An 18,346-nucleotide genomic window follows, 5' to 3' on the forward strand; every position below is an offset into this window, starting at 1 on the left:
TCCTTCCTCTCAATTCCTGCTCTTTTTGCTTTGTTCTTGCTACTCAGGCTAGTGAAAAGCATTATTTGTATGCAATTTGGGAACTGTTTTCTCTAACCGCATGTTATTAATATATCCATGTTTCAATGTTAGCTCAGCAAATACATATTGATTAGAGACACTGCTCAGCTCAACTAATAACGTACACGCTAAAAGACCGATTCTAGATCAGTTTCAAGTTTCTCCTCTCTTGCCAACACTTCAATATGTTCCACCATATGAGAAGTGTCAAATGAGAGATGGCTTTACAAGTGAAACAAATGCTTCTTCTTTGCTGGATGTAGGTTCTCAAGACTGAGAAAAAGCCATTTCATCTATTGATTAACAAAACTGAAGTCAAATATTGTGCACTCTGTGGTTGAAAGCACCGGTGTGTGATTAAAGGCTTTGGTACTTGTAATTATTTTTTGCATGAAAGTTCTAGATTTTCCCACTCCCTCAACCCAGATTAGATGTGAATTCACTACATTGTAGATTCACTTTATTTCCCTGGCCAGGTCTATGCTATAAACTCATATCAGTATAACTACATCACTCAAGGGTGTGAAAAATCCACACCACGAGTGATGCAGTTATACCGACCTCACCACTGGTGTAGACAGGAGAGTTTCTCCCATCAACATAACTACTGTCTCCCAGGGAGGTGGATTAACTACACTGACAGGAGCAGCTCTCCCATTGGCCTATTAGTGTCTTCGTTGAAACACTACAGCTGCACCACTGTATCATTTTAAATGTAGACCTGCCCCCAGTAAATAACTTTGTTTGCAGCAAGTGTAGTTGTACATGCTAGTGTAGTTTAACACGACTCTGGTTCTCCACACCTGCACTCTGACAAAAAGCAATGGAGATTCGCATGGGGTTCTAAACGCCCTACCTTCAGGTTCCGTTCTGGAGGACCTCAATCCCATGGTCTTTGAGGGACTGAGGACAGTCAGCACCTTGCAGGAGGCGGCTCCTCTTCGTGAGCTGCGTTGGGCACCCGTCTCCCAGTCACTTGGCTCTGCATGTGCTACTCCAACCTGCAATGGAGCTCAAGCAGCTCCAAAGCGGAGGGTGCAGGCCCAGGTTCTACGGCAGGTTAGAGCTCACTAAGCGAATAGAAGCTGGTGGACTCTGGGTGTTGCAACCAAGGATTTGGCACCTGATGCTCCTTTCGCTCACAGCACTTTAAACACAGAGCATTAAGTCATTGGAATTAAACAGTCTAGCAAGAGAAGAGCCAGGCCACCAGGACCAAACTAATGGCTGCCCCATGTGGCCACTTGACACTGGCTCCAGCTACATAAGGTGGCATCCTACCACTCTCAGGCCCCCTGGGGAGTTTCCCTGATGTAAGTATCAGAGGGGTAGCCATGTTAGTCTGTATCCACAAAAACAACGATGAGTCCGGTGGCACCTTAAAGGCTAACAGATTTATTAGGGCATAAGCTTTCGTGGGTAAAAAACCCACTTTTTCAGCATGTGCTGACGCTGCACAACCACCACGGCCTTCTGCAGGAGCCTCCAGCACAGAAGACATGTGGTTGCTCCTGGGAAGAGGAAGGGGAAGGGTGGCATGGCCCATAGTGTGCCTATATCCCAGTTATTCCCTGCTGCTGGAATGGGCCATAGGGACTTTTGGCAGCCAGGTGAAGTTAGAGCAACCCCAGCAGAGGAGCAACCCTAAGCATAGCAGAAGAGCGATGGTAACAAACCCAACTTTGCCCACTCCTTCCAGGCTCAATCCTGCAAACATTTTGGCCCTGATCAAGCAAAGCACTGAAGGGCTAGAGCAATCAGCATGTAGCAGGATCAAACCTTTGGTCCCAACACAGAGCTGAGCTCAGGCCGGGAGATGAATCTAGGCCTTTGCCTGGCAAACTGATAGTGCTGCAAGACATCCTTCTACAGCAAAAAGGACCATACATCTCAACCAAAGTTTAAAGGACAATATATTTCATAAGACAGAATATTTCTTACAAACAAGTTTATTTGCATTTTGACTGGAGCACAGATTCTAGATACAGATTTCTTTTCTTCTGCACAACAGTACAATAGCCAGTGCAAAATATGCTTTTTATTTCACGAACAAAAAAAACCAAAAAGTGTGGCAGTATTACTCACAACTGGTATGCCTCAGCCTCCATTCTACCCACCTCCATTTGCCCTTTGCTAATCACAGACTTACTGGTCAATGGCTGCATTGTCAGTGAAGAGAGGAGACTCCCATAGCCCTGGGAAAGAAAAACACCTACCCCAATCAAACTGGGAAAACAAAGGATTACTTTAAATTTAGAGAAATACAAGCCATTTAAAAAAAAAAAAATGAAAAACCTAGGGGGTGGGGAGTGCTGAATAAATTTTAGGGAATTACCAAAAAAGGTACAAATCTGAAATGCACAGAAAATTAGGCACTAACTTAACCCATTTTTAAACAGACAGGTGTATTAAAATATACGCCAGTCTGCCTTTTCATATGCATGATGCTAATCCCAGCAAACAACTTTTGCGCCACTCGGAGTACATTGTGCTGTCAAACAGAATATCATAATCTTAGCAAAGTATTGAGTATTGGCTTATTATGCAGAAAGTTAACCATTTCATCGCTGAAGGAGGAAGAAAATAATTACAATCTGAGCAAGCGTTTCTTTGAAAGTACAGTCAAATTAAACCCCTAGCACTGTCATCCTTTGTTGTAATTCCAACAATCCTCCAAAGCATTTAAGCAATACTTTATCAAGCTATCATAGTTGCTGTGTGGTTGTTCCGCTTACGGAATAGCTTTTATTCCAAAGCTTTGTCCAATCTCTTTTTTTTAAACTGCATTTAACTCAGTCTTATAGAAGCTACAATATAGAGTAACAGTATTAGTGTAAAAATATGGTTGTCTTTACCAAGGCATTGTGTTTATGCCATAGAAACTCATGAAATTTCAAGCGTACCAAGCTTAATTCAAACCACAGCAATGATTACATACTTTTAAATTTCTACCCAATGGGGCCAGTTGGGTCTCTAAGCTTGATCAACCAGAGTTCATTACAGTGAATAGAAATTAAACAAAGCAGAGTGCCAACTAAAGCCAAAGGACACAGCAAATACCTAGCTCATATATATGTCAATATACACAGTGCAGTATATATATTACATTATTAGGGAATTGCCCTCCAAAGATTTAAAAAACAAAACAAAACAGATATTCTTCAATGTGTTTAACGTGAGATTTTATATCCAGTTAGATCCCACTCAGTGCAACTAGAGCCAAGTCTGAAAAGCATCAGGAGACATCTCAGACTGTTTAAATTCTGGTCAATTAACATAACAAGGAGTGGGTACCTGGGGAAGCAAGTGGAGTTTACATTTTGACTAACAGCAACTGTCCCATTTTAAGAGGAAGGCACTCATTCAAATCAGCACATTTGTACCTTTTCCTCCAGAAGCTGAATATATACATATATAGGGGCTTTCAAGATTTCTCTAACAACCACCAATTAGACACTAATTGTCCCCACACACTTACTCCTGTCTGCCTGCTGATAAGGTGATTAAATAACTTCAGCTGTTGCTGTGGCTCTGTTTTGGGAATATGTTCGTGCCTGGTTTCATGCTGGGAGGTGTCAAATTGCTTTCATTCACACCCATCTATTCTGCTCTGAGCCAGAGATTGCATTGTTTCAGAGTCGCAGCCGTGTTAGTCTGTATTGCATTGCGACTGTTGCAGATCCCATGACCACTCAGGATACAATGTGTGTTTTCATTAGAACCTCCAGGAATCTAAAATCTACCATGCAAATTCTGGATGAAAAGCTGGAGAGGGGCAAAGTACAGAAATTGCATTCTCCTGAGAGCCAGAAGCAGGGCTTTAGTTCGGGTTTAAAAGCACATCAGAGAGGGCAAAATCATAACAGGGTTCAGACATTTAGGCACTTCTGTAGATTCCAAATCTGCTATAAATTAAATTAAAACTAGGTTATTCTAAAGTAATTTGAGCATAGTGGAGATTTCTTCCTTTAGACATTTAACACACATACAGAACAGCCAAGAGGACAAAATCTGAAGTCTTTGCTCAGACTTTACTAAGGCAAAACATACATAACTGCAGTGGGAGGTTTGCCTGCATCATGCTCCTAGATTTGACCCAAAGATATTGCTCTGACTGGTGTCCCTATATGCATTGGCAGTGTATTGATAAGGATTTTTGGTCTATGCATCCATCACAGCAGTGTCTGTGGATTATACAGCATGATCTTTTTAGTCAATGCAAACTCCCATATGGCCTTTAGGACATATTATATTAATAACCTGTCTATGTAGGCGTTCTAAAAAACCCCAGTAGCCCTGAAATCAGGCACCAGGAAGTTCTTAAAATGCACCCTTATAGCCAGGATGCACCTACACAGATTTGTAGGGATAGATTTTAATTACGCAAGTGCAGTCTACCAAGCTTCCCATTGAGTCAGTGTAATCCCAATAGACCTATAATTATTCCTTCACAAGTTAGGGCATTTCTACACATAAAAGTTGTACCACTAACTATACGAGTACAATTAAAGCAATATAGTCCTCCCTAGTATTGTACGAGTGCTTATGCCAGTATAGCTTATCCCTGTATGAGAAGAGAACAAAGCTAAAATGGTGTATGGCACCTTGATACTGGCCTAACTTCATCCACATTGGGGTAGTACCCGTATAAGTATTTCGGCTTTAAATATATATAATCACACCTCTAACTAGTACAAAGGGCAGAGCTGACCAGAATTTCATAGTACTTCATGATCAGATCTCCTACACTTATGGGAAAATGTTTTTAAAATAAACCAGAGTTAATTAACCAGTCTGCATTAAATTTAGTTTTTATAAATGATTCCACTAAAAACACGGTAAAAGTGAAATTTTCCAGAATATTCAGAACTAAGGCCTCTATCTCCTGCTCAGGGTTTGTATTTATGCATTGCTGCAGTCCCAGACCTCTAGGACAGTATGATTTCTACTCAAAATGAGAAGTCCAATTAGTAATTTTTAAAAAACAAAAACTATTCTGATTTGCTCAACATATGCAACGTTTTCAGGAGATATTGTTCTACAGTATAAAATAGGACTGCAGAGGAAAAAAATGCAGGCAAAGCCCAAATTTTAATTAAAAATTATTAAGAGACACCATATAGGAAATTCAAAGGGAATAAAAACTAACCCAGTGTGAAACTTCACACCAATTAGGCACCTACTCTTAGATAAAAACTAGAATGTTTTCCCCATTTTAGAACACAGCCTCAAGTAAGGAATCACTACCTGGCACCTCCATGATTAGTGGAAGTTGTGTGCCACTCATCAAGAGGAAACTAACAATGCAGCACACAGAGTAAGTGCTTTAAAACTAGGGAAGCTACCTGTAAGTTAAGGACAGAATGAGAAACCTCAACTCTAAATTTCTTGGTCCAAGTTAGACTCTTGACATTGTTATTTATACATTTAATGTCTTAGGGTGTAGGGCGGTATTAACTTGCCAGGCGCCTAAACTGGTAGTTAAATACAGTAGTTTTAAATACAGGCCCTGATGCTAGAGCCACTGAAGTCTGTGCATAACATTAAGCACATACAGAAGAGCAGAATTTACAAGTCTAAAGCTTCAATGGCTCAGGAACATTTTGGCTGAGATTTCTGAGGCACCTCTGGGCCTTTTAAGTTGGATTTCTTTTCTGGCAATACTAGCCGAACACTACACATTTCCTCCCCTCCTCCACTCATTTCCAAATATTCACATACTGTAATGTAAGGGATTTTGCAAGCCCCAGAAGAATCTGATTGTAAAGTATTCTCAGGCTCGTTCCAATGAGTTAGAGGAGTAGGTTCTAACCCCTGAACTCCAGATTCTTAGCTGAAGTTATATCTACCTTTATCTACAGCTTAGGATCCCACATCCCAGCAAGACCTGACTTTAGTTCCTAACCCCCCTTATTGAGCAGGAGAAAGTCTCAAGTGCACGGCATAGAGAACGGTTGTGTCTACGAGAGCTGAGCTTAGGGTGACCCTCAGCATACAAATGAATGTCTTACCTATGCTCTCCCCTCTTTGGTCTTACTGCAGCCAGTAGACAGCAGTAGCCTTCCCGCCACACAGCAGAGCTCTTATGCAGGAAATTCTCCATCCCTTGCCCCCCTCCAGGAAAGGGTGTTTTTTGTTTCCAAATCAAAGACATTCCATCCCCCTAACTTGTGCCCAGAGAAGTTCTGTGGCACTGCCTCAGATTCACACTTCAACTTAATCAAGGGGTCCACATAAGGGAGTGGGGCACTCCAACTGAGGGCTTGTCTACACTGCAATGTTAACAAAACTTTTGTCTTTCACGGGTACTTTAAAAAGCCCCCCTGTGAAAGACAAAAGTTTTGCCGACGCAAGTGGCAGCATGAACGCGGCTTTGTTGGCAGGAGCACTCTCCTGCTGTCATAAACATACAGCTAAGGGTACCATAAAATCCCTCCTTTACCTGTAAGGGGTTAAGAAGCAAAAATAACCTGGTTTGCACCTGGCCAAAAGGACCAATAAGGGAAGAAGATCCTTTCAAATCTGGGGGGGGAGGTTTTGTTTGTGCTCGCTTTGTTCTCTCCAGAACAGAGAGAGACCATGGCAGGAAGAAAAAAAATCTTCTAAAACCCTACCTGAAATAAGCATCTAAGATTACAATTGTAAGTAATAGCGAGGAAATGTGTTAGATTATCTTTTGTTTTAGCTTGTGAATTTTTCCTATGCTAAGAGGGAGGTTTATTCCTGTTTTTTGTACTTAGCCTAGCCTAACCCAAGAGCTAGAAAGAAAAAAAAAAAAAAAAAAAAAAAAAAAAAAACCAGCTTGTGAATTCCCTTGCAGGACTTACCTACTCTTCCCTGCGGCTGGGGGGGAGGAAATAAGTATCCTTTTAAAAAAAAAAATCTCCCTGGTTTTCAATCAGTCAAAAGAAAAAATGTTTTTAAAATCCTGATGTCTGGGCTTCTGGTTCAAAATGATCCCACCGCGCTGCCACCAGGTCAGGATTCCCTCCCAACTCTGAACTCTAGGGTACAGTTGTGGGAACCTGCATGAAAGACCCCTTAAGCTTATTTCTACCAGCTTAGGTTAAAAACTTCCCCAAGGCACAAATTCTTCTTTGTCCTTGGGTGGTATCGCTGCCACCACCAAGTGAGTTAGACAAGGATTCAGGAAAAGGACCACTTGGACTTCCCATTTCCCCAAAATATCCCCCCAAGACCCTTCACTCCCTCTCCTGGGGACACTTGAGGATAATCTACCAACCAAATAGTTAAACAAGGTGAACACAGACCAGACCCTTGGATTTTTAGGACACTAAAAACCAATCAGGTTCTTAAAAACAGAACTTTATAATAAAGAAAAAAGTAAAAGAAGCACCTCCTGTAAAATTACCTTCCATCCTGATTTTACAGATAAGATTTAAAACAGAGGATTCCCCTCTAGGCAAAACTTTAAATTTACAAAAAACAGGAATAAACCTCCCTCTTAGCACAGGGAAAATTCACAAGCTAAAACAAAAGACAATCTAATCCATTTCCTTGCTATTACTTACAATTTGTAATCTTAGATGCTTATTTCAGGTAGGGTTTTAGGAGATTTTTTTCCTGTCCTGGTCTCTCTCTGTCCTGGAGAGAACAACAAAGCAAGCACAAACAAAACCTCCCCCCACAGATTTGAAAGGATCTTCTTCCCTTATTGGTCCTTTTGGCCAGGTGCAAACCAGGTTATTTTTGCTTCTTAACCCCTTACAGGTAAAGGAGGGATTTTATGGTACCCTTAGCTGTATGTTTATGACACCTGCCAACAAAGCTAATGCCACTCGTGGGGCTAGAAGTATTTTGTCAGCAAAAGTGCTGACAAAATACTGACAGAGCGTGTTTACACACTCTGACTTTAGCGACAAGGCTAAAAGCTGCATAGTGTAGACAAGCCCTGATAGAACTATGTGGCTCAGATCTTGCACCCAGGAAACCAGGGGCACAAGCAAAAGTCCCCTGCTCCAATCTGAATAAAATTCATTCAACCAGAGCTTTGGCCACCTTTCTGCACAAGGTTTCAGCTGGGGCAGTGTACAAAGCAGTCAACTGGGCAAGTGCGGGGCATGTTTTTGAAATGTTAAATAGCGGAGGGGGTTGGGAAAGATCTGTAGTAATTTTTTTTGGGGGGGGGGAGACAGGAAGAGGCAGTTTCTGTTAAAAAAACAGGTTTCAGAGTAGCAGCCGTGTTAGTCTGTATTCGCAAAAAGAAAAGGAGTACTTGTGGCACCCTAGAGACTAATCAATTTATTTGAGCATAAGTTTTCGTGAAGTGATGAAGTGATCCGATGACGTGAGCTGTAGCTCACGAAAGCTTATGCTCAAATAAATTGGTTAGTCTCTAAGGTGTCACAAGTACTCCTTTTCTTTTTGTTAAAAAGACGCACCTTTCCATTGGAAAATTTTGATTTCCCCCCCCATATATATCTATATATTTTATTTTATTTATTTGAAAAAAAAAATCAAAATTGTTGTGTCCATTAGAAATTAATCGATCTGCCAGAGTGCCCCGTGTCCCCATTTTCCATTGTGGGCTGGACTCAAGACCACATTACATCTTCCATAATGCACTATGCTGCTATGCACACCTTGCACCCCACCCCCGCTGGCTAACCTACTACACAATGCATCATGGGAACTGTAGTCCAGCCCCCAGGGGAGAAGGAGGCCCCTGAACTACAACCCATTTTGACAATGTTTTGACACTTCCAATTTGAAACTTTTTGTTTCAATATTTCCAAAACTGAGGTTTTTCAAAACTTTTCATTCTGTGAAACATTTGGATTTCAACTGTTCAGACCAACTCAGGGCAGTTTCAATTGCCCACAGGACAGAAATTTTCATTTTCAATCAGCTCTCCTAATTATCCACCAAAGCGTGAAATGCAACCAGGGCCTGATCCAGCTTCAATTGAAATCAATGGGAGTCTTCCCACTAGCTTAATGGGAGCCAGACCAGGCCCATAAAGATGAAAAGGAGAACAGTAGATACAGGCATGCAAACAGGAAGCAAGAATGACACAGCAGATGTATGCGAGGAACAAGTACTCTGAATGCCCCCTTACCTGATCTTAGATTCAAATAAACGGATTACATTTGCTACAGCAGATAGCTTATGTAGAAAACAGAAGCTACCACAACTAAAATCTAACATTTACAGCAAGTATCAGTTACCACAAGCTTTTGTTGAATGGAATAAATCCAGAGTTGAGTTGTCAAGAGATTTAAAGTCAGTCTACCACTTCAAAAGCACTTTATCAAAAACCAGTGCACTTGACTGAAGCTATTCTAAGCTAAAAAATATAACATGGTGTGTGAACTGTTCGCCTCAAGTTGATTTGTCCTCATTTGCATCCTCCAAAATGTCATTGGATTGTTTGCGTGTACATTTCCATCCATGTGGAGTTCTTCTGGCAGCAGGCTAAAATGGAACAATACGCATTCACTTCTAGTAGCAACAGTGGAACAGAAGTAGCTACAAAAAAAAAAAAATTATATATTTTTTGAAAGCAGGTCTTACAGCTGAGTGAAAAAAGAGAGAGGACAGATGGAGAAGAGGTCTAGAAAAAGCTTAGCAGGGTACCAAAAAATGGGCTAGGAGGAAATTAGCCCAGCGTCTGCTGTGTTGTCAAATTGAATGGGAAGGCAGCAGGACAAAATGATCACCAGGAGCACTGAGAAGGAGAGAAAAGTGTTGTTTGTTTTAAGAGGAAAGATGGAACAATGCAGTGTGAATCACGAACAGCCATAACCGACTGATTATAGGAACACAGGCTAGGATGCACGCAGATACTTAAATATTAATTGGGCCAGAAAACAAACGGACTTAGGCATCTAAAGATTCCACTTTAATCAAACAATGGAACAACTTCAACAGGAGAAACTGAGGGAACCCCACCTCAGAATTTTCCATAGCCTGGTGGCTAGGGACCTCACCTGAGAGAATCTGAACAGGGATCTTCCAAGTTTCTACCCCTCAGGATGGGGATGGGGGGCACTTGCACTGGGGATCTCCCACATCCTGTGAAAGTACCCTATATCCACCAGGCTAAACATAAGGGAGGTCTTCCTCCCCTTCCCTCCAGCTGTTATGTTTTGGGTGTCACACAGGTAGCCAAGCACCTGTGTTCCTCCAGTTTGTGAATCACTAGCCAAGATAGGTGCCTCCATGCAGCGTGCTGACTTTGTGGATCGCAGTCAAAGGCGCCTATCTCTCCCCATTTGTTGTACAGGGCGCCGAGGTGCCTAAATTGGCTTTGTGACTCATGATTTTGTTCCAGGGATTTTCTAGGCACTATGATACTCAATGTTGTTACATCTACGCCCGTTCATGGATCCCACCCATAGTCCTCTGCCTAGAAAGAGGATAAGAGCTTATATCTGAGATGAAACTGGTGCTGAATGCAAGCGTACTCAGAAGGCACTGTAGATAAACCAATTCCAGCCATGAGAATTGCTTTTAGTTTTGCATTTCCCTTTAAAAAAAGGCAGATGTATCTGAGCAATAAGCAGGACCCTCAACAACTTAAAAGCCTAAATAGGAGGGAAGGGGTAGACAAATACACAGACTTGCTGAAGATATTCTTATTTCCATTCTCAGAAAACCACTTGTCTATGAAGTTTGTTTTTCCTTAAGACCGTTGGTATTTTTCAGTTCATGGGAGCGCTTTATCCAAATGGATCTTCATGTTTCCAGTCTGGGTTGCAGCAATCTTGGTGAGGCATCGAAGTTTTAGGTTGTTACAGTCCGAGTGGTCATTTTAAAATGATGTGGTAGCCATCGTTGCTTTCAGCTGTAATAGCGAAATGCTTTTCAGTGCAAAGATTATTGCAATTTATTTTATATAAAAAAGGTGAAGAAATGTAACATTCCAGTCTTTCCTCTAACACAGCTTACACTCTGCTACCACAACTGATTAATAAGGATTAATACTGAACGTTCAAACAAAAGCATTTTTTAAAATGATTCTAATAGGAGATTTACACTAGTGATGTCAATGGACTTATGCCAAATTGGCACCAGTATAAATAGAGAATATGGGCCAGATCCTCATCTACTGAAAATTGGCTTCCATGGAGCTAAGATGGTTTACACCAATTGAGGTTTGAGCCTTTGAATTCAGTGGCTTTATAATCCACCTAAATTCAGTGTAACAGAACAGAATTTAGTTTCAGATTTACACTGGTGTAATGAAGAGCAGAATTTGGCCCTCGTATTTATTTTTATGCATTCAGCTACCACTCGAGTTCTGCTTGATGCTGGAGATGCAAATCAGAAAAAGTCAGCCCTTTCCAGATAGCTTAGAAGGGACTCAGGACTTCAAATGCTTCATGAAGAAGCTAGTCTGAGGATTCATTTACCTGTATACTCACTCTCAGATTCTTATCTCAGATTATACAGTGGTTCTTCATAAAATAAAAACCTTCATTAAGAAGAAGAATTACTTTACACTTCAGTTATGTCTAAGCTTATCAAAATATGGATTTAAGTGTGGATGAGAGATATTTTAGTCAATAAATGCATTAGACTTCTGCAGTGTTATTTGCTACATATTACTTAAATTTACATGGCCAACAAAGGAAACCAACATTTCATTTATAGAACTTTTGGTTATTTATATCTGCCATATCCCACCTTTCCATGTCTCAATTTCTTCCCCCCATTCTTTCCCTGAAGTTCTTAGGCAGTTGAAAGCAATAGTCTAAAACAGTAAGTAGCATCAGAATAGCATACCTTTTAATGTGCTGATAACAAAACAAGACTCATCCTGGAAGTTTTGCACCATCTGAATGGCAGGGGAAAAAAACAAGAACATAAAATTCTTCATAACAGTTGATGTCTTAACATTTTGAGCACAACAAGTTTTAATTCAATGCCCAATATAACTTTTAAAGGGAAGGTCAATCAACTGAGCATCTGATCTTACAAAGTACTAACCATTTTGCCACAATACAGCAAAGCAATTGAATATACGGGTAGTCCAATGGGACTAACTTAAGTGTTTTGCTGGATCAGATCTATAGGGTTCAGCACTTTGCAGGATCGAGTCCAAAGATTACCACACAAATTCATTTTTTCCTGCTACATCAAGTCACCCAGTCGTCCCCGACTCTAGATCGGGCGAGGGTCTGGCCCTTAAACTGGCCTACCTCCATTGACTTCAACAGAATTAGGCCAATTTACACCAGCTGGGATTGGGATCGCAATGCAGGTTTATTATACATTTACTAGTATTTTCACCAGTTTATTTTTAAGTGTCCCAAGCACCAGGGCTTCTAGAACTTCCTTGGGGAGACTGACTATTCCCCCTCTCCAAAAAGGCCTGATCTTGCACCACCAAAGTCAGTGGCAAACACCCCTTGAAGTCAACACGGCCTGACAAGGGCCAGAGATCTTACTGTCAGGAAGTTAAAAGTCATGGATCACATCCTCAGCTGGTATAAGCTGGTGTAGTTCCATTGACTTCAGCAGAACTATGCCGATTTACAATTGCTGAGATATGGTCCCTTTTGAAGTCTACCAATGGATTTACTTGTGAAATATTTGTTCAATGAAAGGACACAGCTCAGTTAAGGACAGGTTTCAGAGTAGCAGCCGTGTTAGTCTGTATTCGCCAAAAGAAAAGGAGTACTTGTGGCACCTTAGAGACTAACCAATTTATTTGAGCATAAGCTTTCGTGACCTACAGCTCACTTCATCGGATGCATACTGTGGAAAATACAGTGGGGAGATTTATATACACAGAGAACAAGAAACAATGGGTGTTACCATACACACTGTAACGAGAGTGATCACTTAAGGTGAGCTATTACCAGCAGGAGACCGGGGGGCGGGGGTCAGACGGACGGACGAATGGACGACGACGACACCTTTTGTAGTGATAATCAAGGTGGGCCATTTCCAGCAGTTGACAAGAACGTCTGAGGAACAGCGGAGGGTGGGGGGGAATAAACATGGGGAAATAGTTTTACTTTGTGTAATGACCCATCCACTCCCAGTCTCTATTCAAGCCTAAGTTAATTGCATCCAGTTTGCAAATTAATTCCAATTCAGCAGTCTCTGGTTGGAGTCTGTTTTTGAAGTTTTTTTGTTGAAGAATTGCAGCTTTTAGGTCTGTAATCGAGTGACCAAAGAGACTGAAGTGTTCTCCAACTGGTTTTTGAATGTTATAATTCTTGATGTCTGATTTGTGTCCATTTATCCTTTTACGTAGAGACTGTCCAAGTTTGACCAATGTACATGGCAGAGGGGCATTGCTGGCACATGATGGCATATATCACACTTCAATCTCTAACTTAGAATAAAGACTGGGAGTGGATGGGTCATTACACAAAGTAAAACTATTTCCCCATGTTTATTCCCCCCCACCCTCCACTGTTCCTCAGACGTTCTTGTCAACTGCTGGAAATGGCCCACCTTGATCATCACTACAAAAGGTGCCGTCGTCGTCCATCCGTCTGACCCCCGCCCCCCGGTCTCCTGCTGGTAATAGCTCACCTTAAGTGATCACTCTCGTTACAGTGTGTATGGTAACACCCATTGTTTCTTGTTCTCTGTGTATATAAATCTCCCCACTGTATTTTCCACTGAATGCATCCGATGAAGTGAGCTGTAGCTCACGAAAGCTTATGCTCAAATAAATTTGTTAGTCTCTAAGGTGCCACAAGTCCTCCTTTTCTTTTTTCAAAGAGAAGAGTGAGATCACTTCAGGTAGGGTTAGTAGCTAACCTAAGCAAAGCTAGTTACTCATGAGAAGCGATCAGATTTTAAAGAAAAGTCCAGCTACCATTTAAATCCCCAAATAACTGATCAGGTTGGGCACAGAGTGATGAGCTCCTCTGGAAAACTCACTGAAAGTGTTGCAATGGGAGCTGAGGCCCAGAGCTTGGAAGGCAGTCAAGTGCCTAACTTCTTGAGCTCTTTTGAGAGATGAAGCGAGCTGTAGCTCACGAAAGCTCATGCTCAAATAAATTGGTTAGTCTCTAAGGTGCCACAAGTACTCCTTTTCTTTTAGCTCCCATTGTGTGCAGAGCACTTGAAAATCTGGCCCCTACCTGTTTAAACTTGACCCCCAGGGCAAGCAGAGCAATTCCACTTCCATTCTCTTTAAGTTCTCATGCTAAACTCCCTTTCCACCTCTAGTTCCCCTCAGGCTAAGTTAACTCCCCTACTCTCTCTCTTCCCCCTCCCCCCAACCAAATTAGACTCCACTGCACTGTGTGTGTGTGTGTGTGTGTGTGCGCGCGCGCGCGCACCCAATGATGCATGAAGTACATTAACTCAGTGCCTCTCCTTTGCATCACTTGTGCCTCTCTGCCACTAGAACACAAAAGACCAAAAATAAAGTAATAGATATTGTTAATAAGTAACTTAAGTATTTAATTAAGGCCCCTCACACCAGAGGTAGTTGAGGCAATTCCCCCCCACCCCCCTCCTCACAGGTTGCCTCAAAGCACTTCATGCTTATTAAACGCTGAAGGTTTCTGATTTAATCGGGGTGAAATGGCAAGGAGACTTTCAGAGTAAGCATTACAGGCTTAAATTTAGGCCCCATTTGAGTCCCGCTCTCTGCTTCGTTTGCTTTAACAACGTTCCTTTCAGGGGTAGTGCCAGTCCATCTAAATGAAGCTCCTTAAGTGATTCTGGTGCATGAAAAGAGCAAGTCGTTTAGAGAAAGAACAAAAGAGAAAAGATTGGGGCAATTCACTATTAACATGCAAAATGGAACAGACCAAATGAAGCGTTTGTGTAAGCAGGCAACTGCCAAGAATTCAGGGACATTGTTACATACACCTAGCAAGCAATGATTTGGCTCAATGTCTGCAACCATTGGCTAACACATAAGAGTGACTGGCAAGTGATTTCCAGGTGCTCAACCTTAAACGGTCTGATTTTCAGATCCGGTACCCAAAAAGTGACCACTTTTGAAATTCACTAATTCATTGGAATTTAAATATATTTCATACTACTGCAAATATCACTTAAAAAGAACTTCTCTTAAGGAGAACAAAAAGAGAGTCATATAGCTGAATTCTTTGATTTAAAGACTCAAAAATATCTGGGACAAGTGTGAAAGTCAAACAAATTTTTCGGGCTTAATAATCTTGACTAGTTCCCTTGGAGACTCTTGCATAGTTTTAAAGGTCGGCCTAACTATAAAAAAAAGAAAGTCAGGAAGCTGTCTTGAACTCCGATACTTCGTACCAGATGTGTTTGCTTTAGCCCCTTACCTCATTGCTCACTAATACATGGATCCCTGTAGGTCCTTGCCGATAGATCCGATTTATCTGCTGTGGGGAAATGCTATACAAGTTTGCAATCTTCTCAATTAATTCCAGGGTTGTCAGCTCTTCCAAGAAGACTGCATGGTATACTGCAATAATTAAGGGAAACAAGCCTTTATACATACAACCAAAAAGCTTGACTTCAATGAATGAATTGGATATAAGATCAAGGGCTAGATCTGGAGCTGGTGTAAGTCAGCATAGTGCCTTTGAAGTAGAACCAAATTTATACCAGCTAAGGATCTGCCCCAAAATGGCTAATATTTATCTCTGCATGTCAGAAGGCAAGGACAATCTAGATAAGTTTTGGCCCAGGTGTGCCCGCAGAAAGACTCAGGAACTGCCAATAAAACCACATATTGCAAGACACTAAATGAAACACCCTTTAGAGGAGTGCTCGTTGATTTTCTTAGAGAATCTTGTGATTCTGCTGACCCCATTTTGGTACTTTGGATACATCTGAAAGAGAATTAGTTTGAGCTACAGGAAGGTGAATGAGTTTCTATATTAAGAAGAAAAAAGCCTAGCATGTGTATAGTTCTTTGTATGCATAGATCTCGAAGCAGAACCCAGAACAGAACCTGGATCTCCTGATGCCCAATCCTGTGGCCTATCCTCTGGGCCCCACTACCCTCTTGCATATCTACATGTTCCATCTCAAAAGGGCAGAGTCTTGCATCTGTTCTTCAAATTCTGTTAACTGAAACAGTTGACTAAAGTACAATGGTCACCATTAAAAAGTCAACATCTCCTATATGGTGTTATCCGTTACTTCCTATTTTACATGTGAGGTGATAACTGCAGTAGGCCAGATACCAATGGGTGGTAATGTTTGACAATGTTGATTTTTAAAAAGGGTAAAGGGGCCATAATCTCCCTTCCATCAAAGGGCTTGAAGGGGGCCAAGCAGAACCTCTGAAGTGGGCAGGGCCGGCTGGAGAGAGGGGCATGGCCAGGACGGCTGGGAGAGGATGCACTGATTCAGTTGGTCTCTTCAGTGGCATTCCACTGGAGGGGCTACTGTGGAGCCACTGGCAGAAATTAAAGCTGCCCTGTGTTGATGACTCCCTTAAGGGAGGGTGGCAGTGCAAACATCACCTGCCTTTCCTGAATAACCCTCAAGTCAGCACAAGTTGCATCTCTGTGGTGGGCAGGATGCTGTCTGTGCTCCATGCCCTTGTGCAGCTGAAGCCAACCCAGTGGAATTACTGGTCAGATGTGGAGCTCAGAGCCAAAAGCAGCTCATCAGACTAGCACTTATGGGAGCAGAGGTCAGGAAACTTACCACACAGATTACCATCTCCATTCTCTCGTTTTTGGTGCAGATGAGACCTGTTCTGCTCTGGTTCTTGACAGACATAAATTGTCATTTTAGGCCTTACGTTTCTATGGGTTTAAAAACAAAAGTGATAAATTCTTTGTTATTAGACTATGCTGTTGGTGTGAACTGGTCCACAACACACTGGAATAGCTGTTGTGGACTCATTTGGATAGTACATAAATGAGCAGTTAAGGGGAATCTTGACACTAGCATTGCAGGAGATGAGATGCACCAGGAGATTTGGTAACAGAAGCTTCCTAACCCTGGGAGATGCTGGAAATGGTGCTGAGCATCCTTGACCCCTATGAAGCAAATAAGATTGAGGGTGCTCAGCACTGCACAGGAGGCCCTCGGTACATAGAAGGCTAAAGCCCTCGCTTACTGACTTGAACCCAGACCAGCTGGTTAGTGAGTGTAGCCGCTGCCTCTTGATGAGGGTTAGGAGGCATTTGTGGGCTCAGTCTTTTTAGTCCATTCAATCCTTGATTTCTGCTGAGACAGGCAACACAGGTACCAGATGGGATGTGAACATGTCTCTACTGGGAAGCACATTGAGACCACTAACTGATTCCAAACAGACCACTGAAGAACCACATTATGCTAATGACTTTTCACTCATCTCTGACCTTGGCAGTATTCAAACTCATACCTTAGGGTGAATAGCCCACTGCCAACCCCCTGAGCCAACCAGACTCTAAGGAGGCCTCAAAGTAGGTCTTTACAGAGGCGCTCTAATCAGAGACACTGAATTAACACTGGAAGCACCAATGGATGCTGCAACAGTAGTATCTGGAAGAGATAGGTACAAACCTTCCTTTGATTGCATTAAAGAGCCGAATTCCATCAGCAGGCCCACAGATCTGAACAAAATCTTCTTTGGACATCTTCAGTAAGTCAGCACCTAGACATTTCGAGGTTATTTTTAGAGGTTAAACAAATCAAAAAAGCTTACCAATAATCAGAAACATGTACAGCTGGACCTGTTAAGAGATGCTGGATGAACAGTTAACATTCCCAGGGTGTACACTGCAATTGATCCCTTCACAACAGATTTTCTTCAAGTCCACAGAATGGCCAATACTGAGCAGTGGTCCAGAGGAAGTGCTTTCAACTGCCACATGCATAAGCTAGACTGAGTTCCTGGTCTGTGGCCCAAAATCTGCTCTCAACTACACAAATCAATGCGGTTTTAATGGAGTAACATGAAACAGAATTTGACCATGCAACCCTTTCTGCCCTAGATGGCGAGGGCTGGTCATGAGTAGAAGACCTAACTTTCCTGCTGCACAAAGACATTTAAAAATGTCTTCTTGTTGACCAAGATTGTGGAGGCCTTAAACTCAACTTGACAACATTTCTGTTTGTCTGTCTGTAAAACAACTTTTGAATGCCTCATCTGACCAATTTCTATGCTTCAGAGAACACACTATGCAGCACTGTTGGGGCTGCGACAGTCCCAGGATATTAGAGAGACAAGGTGGGTGAGGTGTAATCTCTCTTACTGGACCAATTTCAGTTGGTGAGAGAGACGAGCTTTCAAGGATTTTGGATTTCCCCTGTTGATTTGGGGGGATATAGGGGATACATGGAGCCCCTGCCTTCTGATTACCACAGCCACAACTTCAAGTACCTCCACATTGTCTCTAGATTGAGCATCGGGTTGATT

General features: G+C 42.0%; 1 protein-coding gene across 3 annotated transcripts in view; it reads right to left on the reverse strand.

The window, feature by feature from the left end:
* Positions 1-1,993: 1,993 nt before the first annotated feature.
* TFCP2L1 (transcription factor CP2 like 1) overlaps positions 1,994-18,346 on the reverse strand; it is a 48,283-nt gene continuing 31,930 nt past the window's right edge. For all 3 annotated transcript variants that reach the window (XM_037913113.2, XM_043525385.1, XM_043525386.1), the window contains 5 exons: positions 17,491-17,581; positions 16,645-16,745; positions 15,306-15,448; positions 11,809-11,860; positions 1,994-10,867 (listed from right to left, as the gene is read on the reverse strand). In XM_037913113.2, coding sequence (XP_037769041.1) covers positions 10,830-10,867; positions 11,809-11,860; positions 15,306-15,448; positions 16,645-16,745; positions 17,491-17,581 — 425 coding nt within the window. In that variant the 3' untranslated portion in view covers positions 1,994-10,829. The remainder of the gene's footprint in view (positions 10,868-11,808; positions 11,861-15,305; positions 15,449-16,644; positions 16,746-17,490; positions 17,582-18,346) is intronic.

The sequence above is a fragment of the Chelonia mydas genome, chromosome 11, assembly GCF_015237465.2.
Source record: "Chelonia mydas isolate rCheMyd1 chromosome 11, rCheMyd1.pri.v2, whole genome shotgun sequence".
Classification (NCBI taxonomy): Eukaryota; Metazoa; Chordata; order Testudines; family Cheloniidae; genus Chelonia; species Chelonia mydas.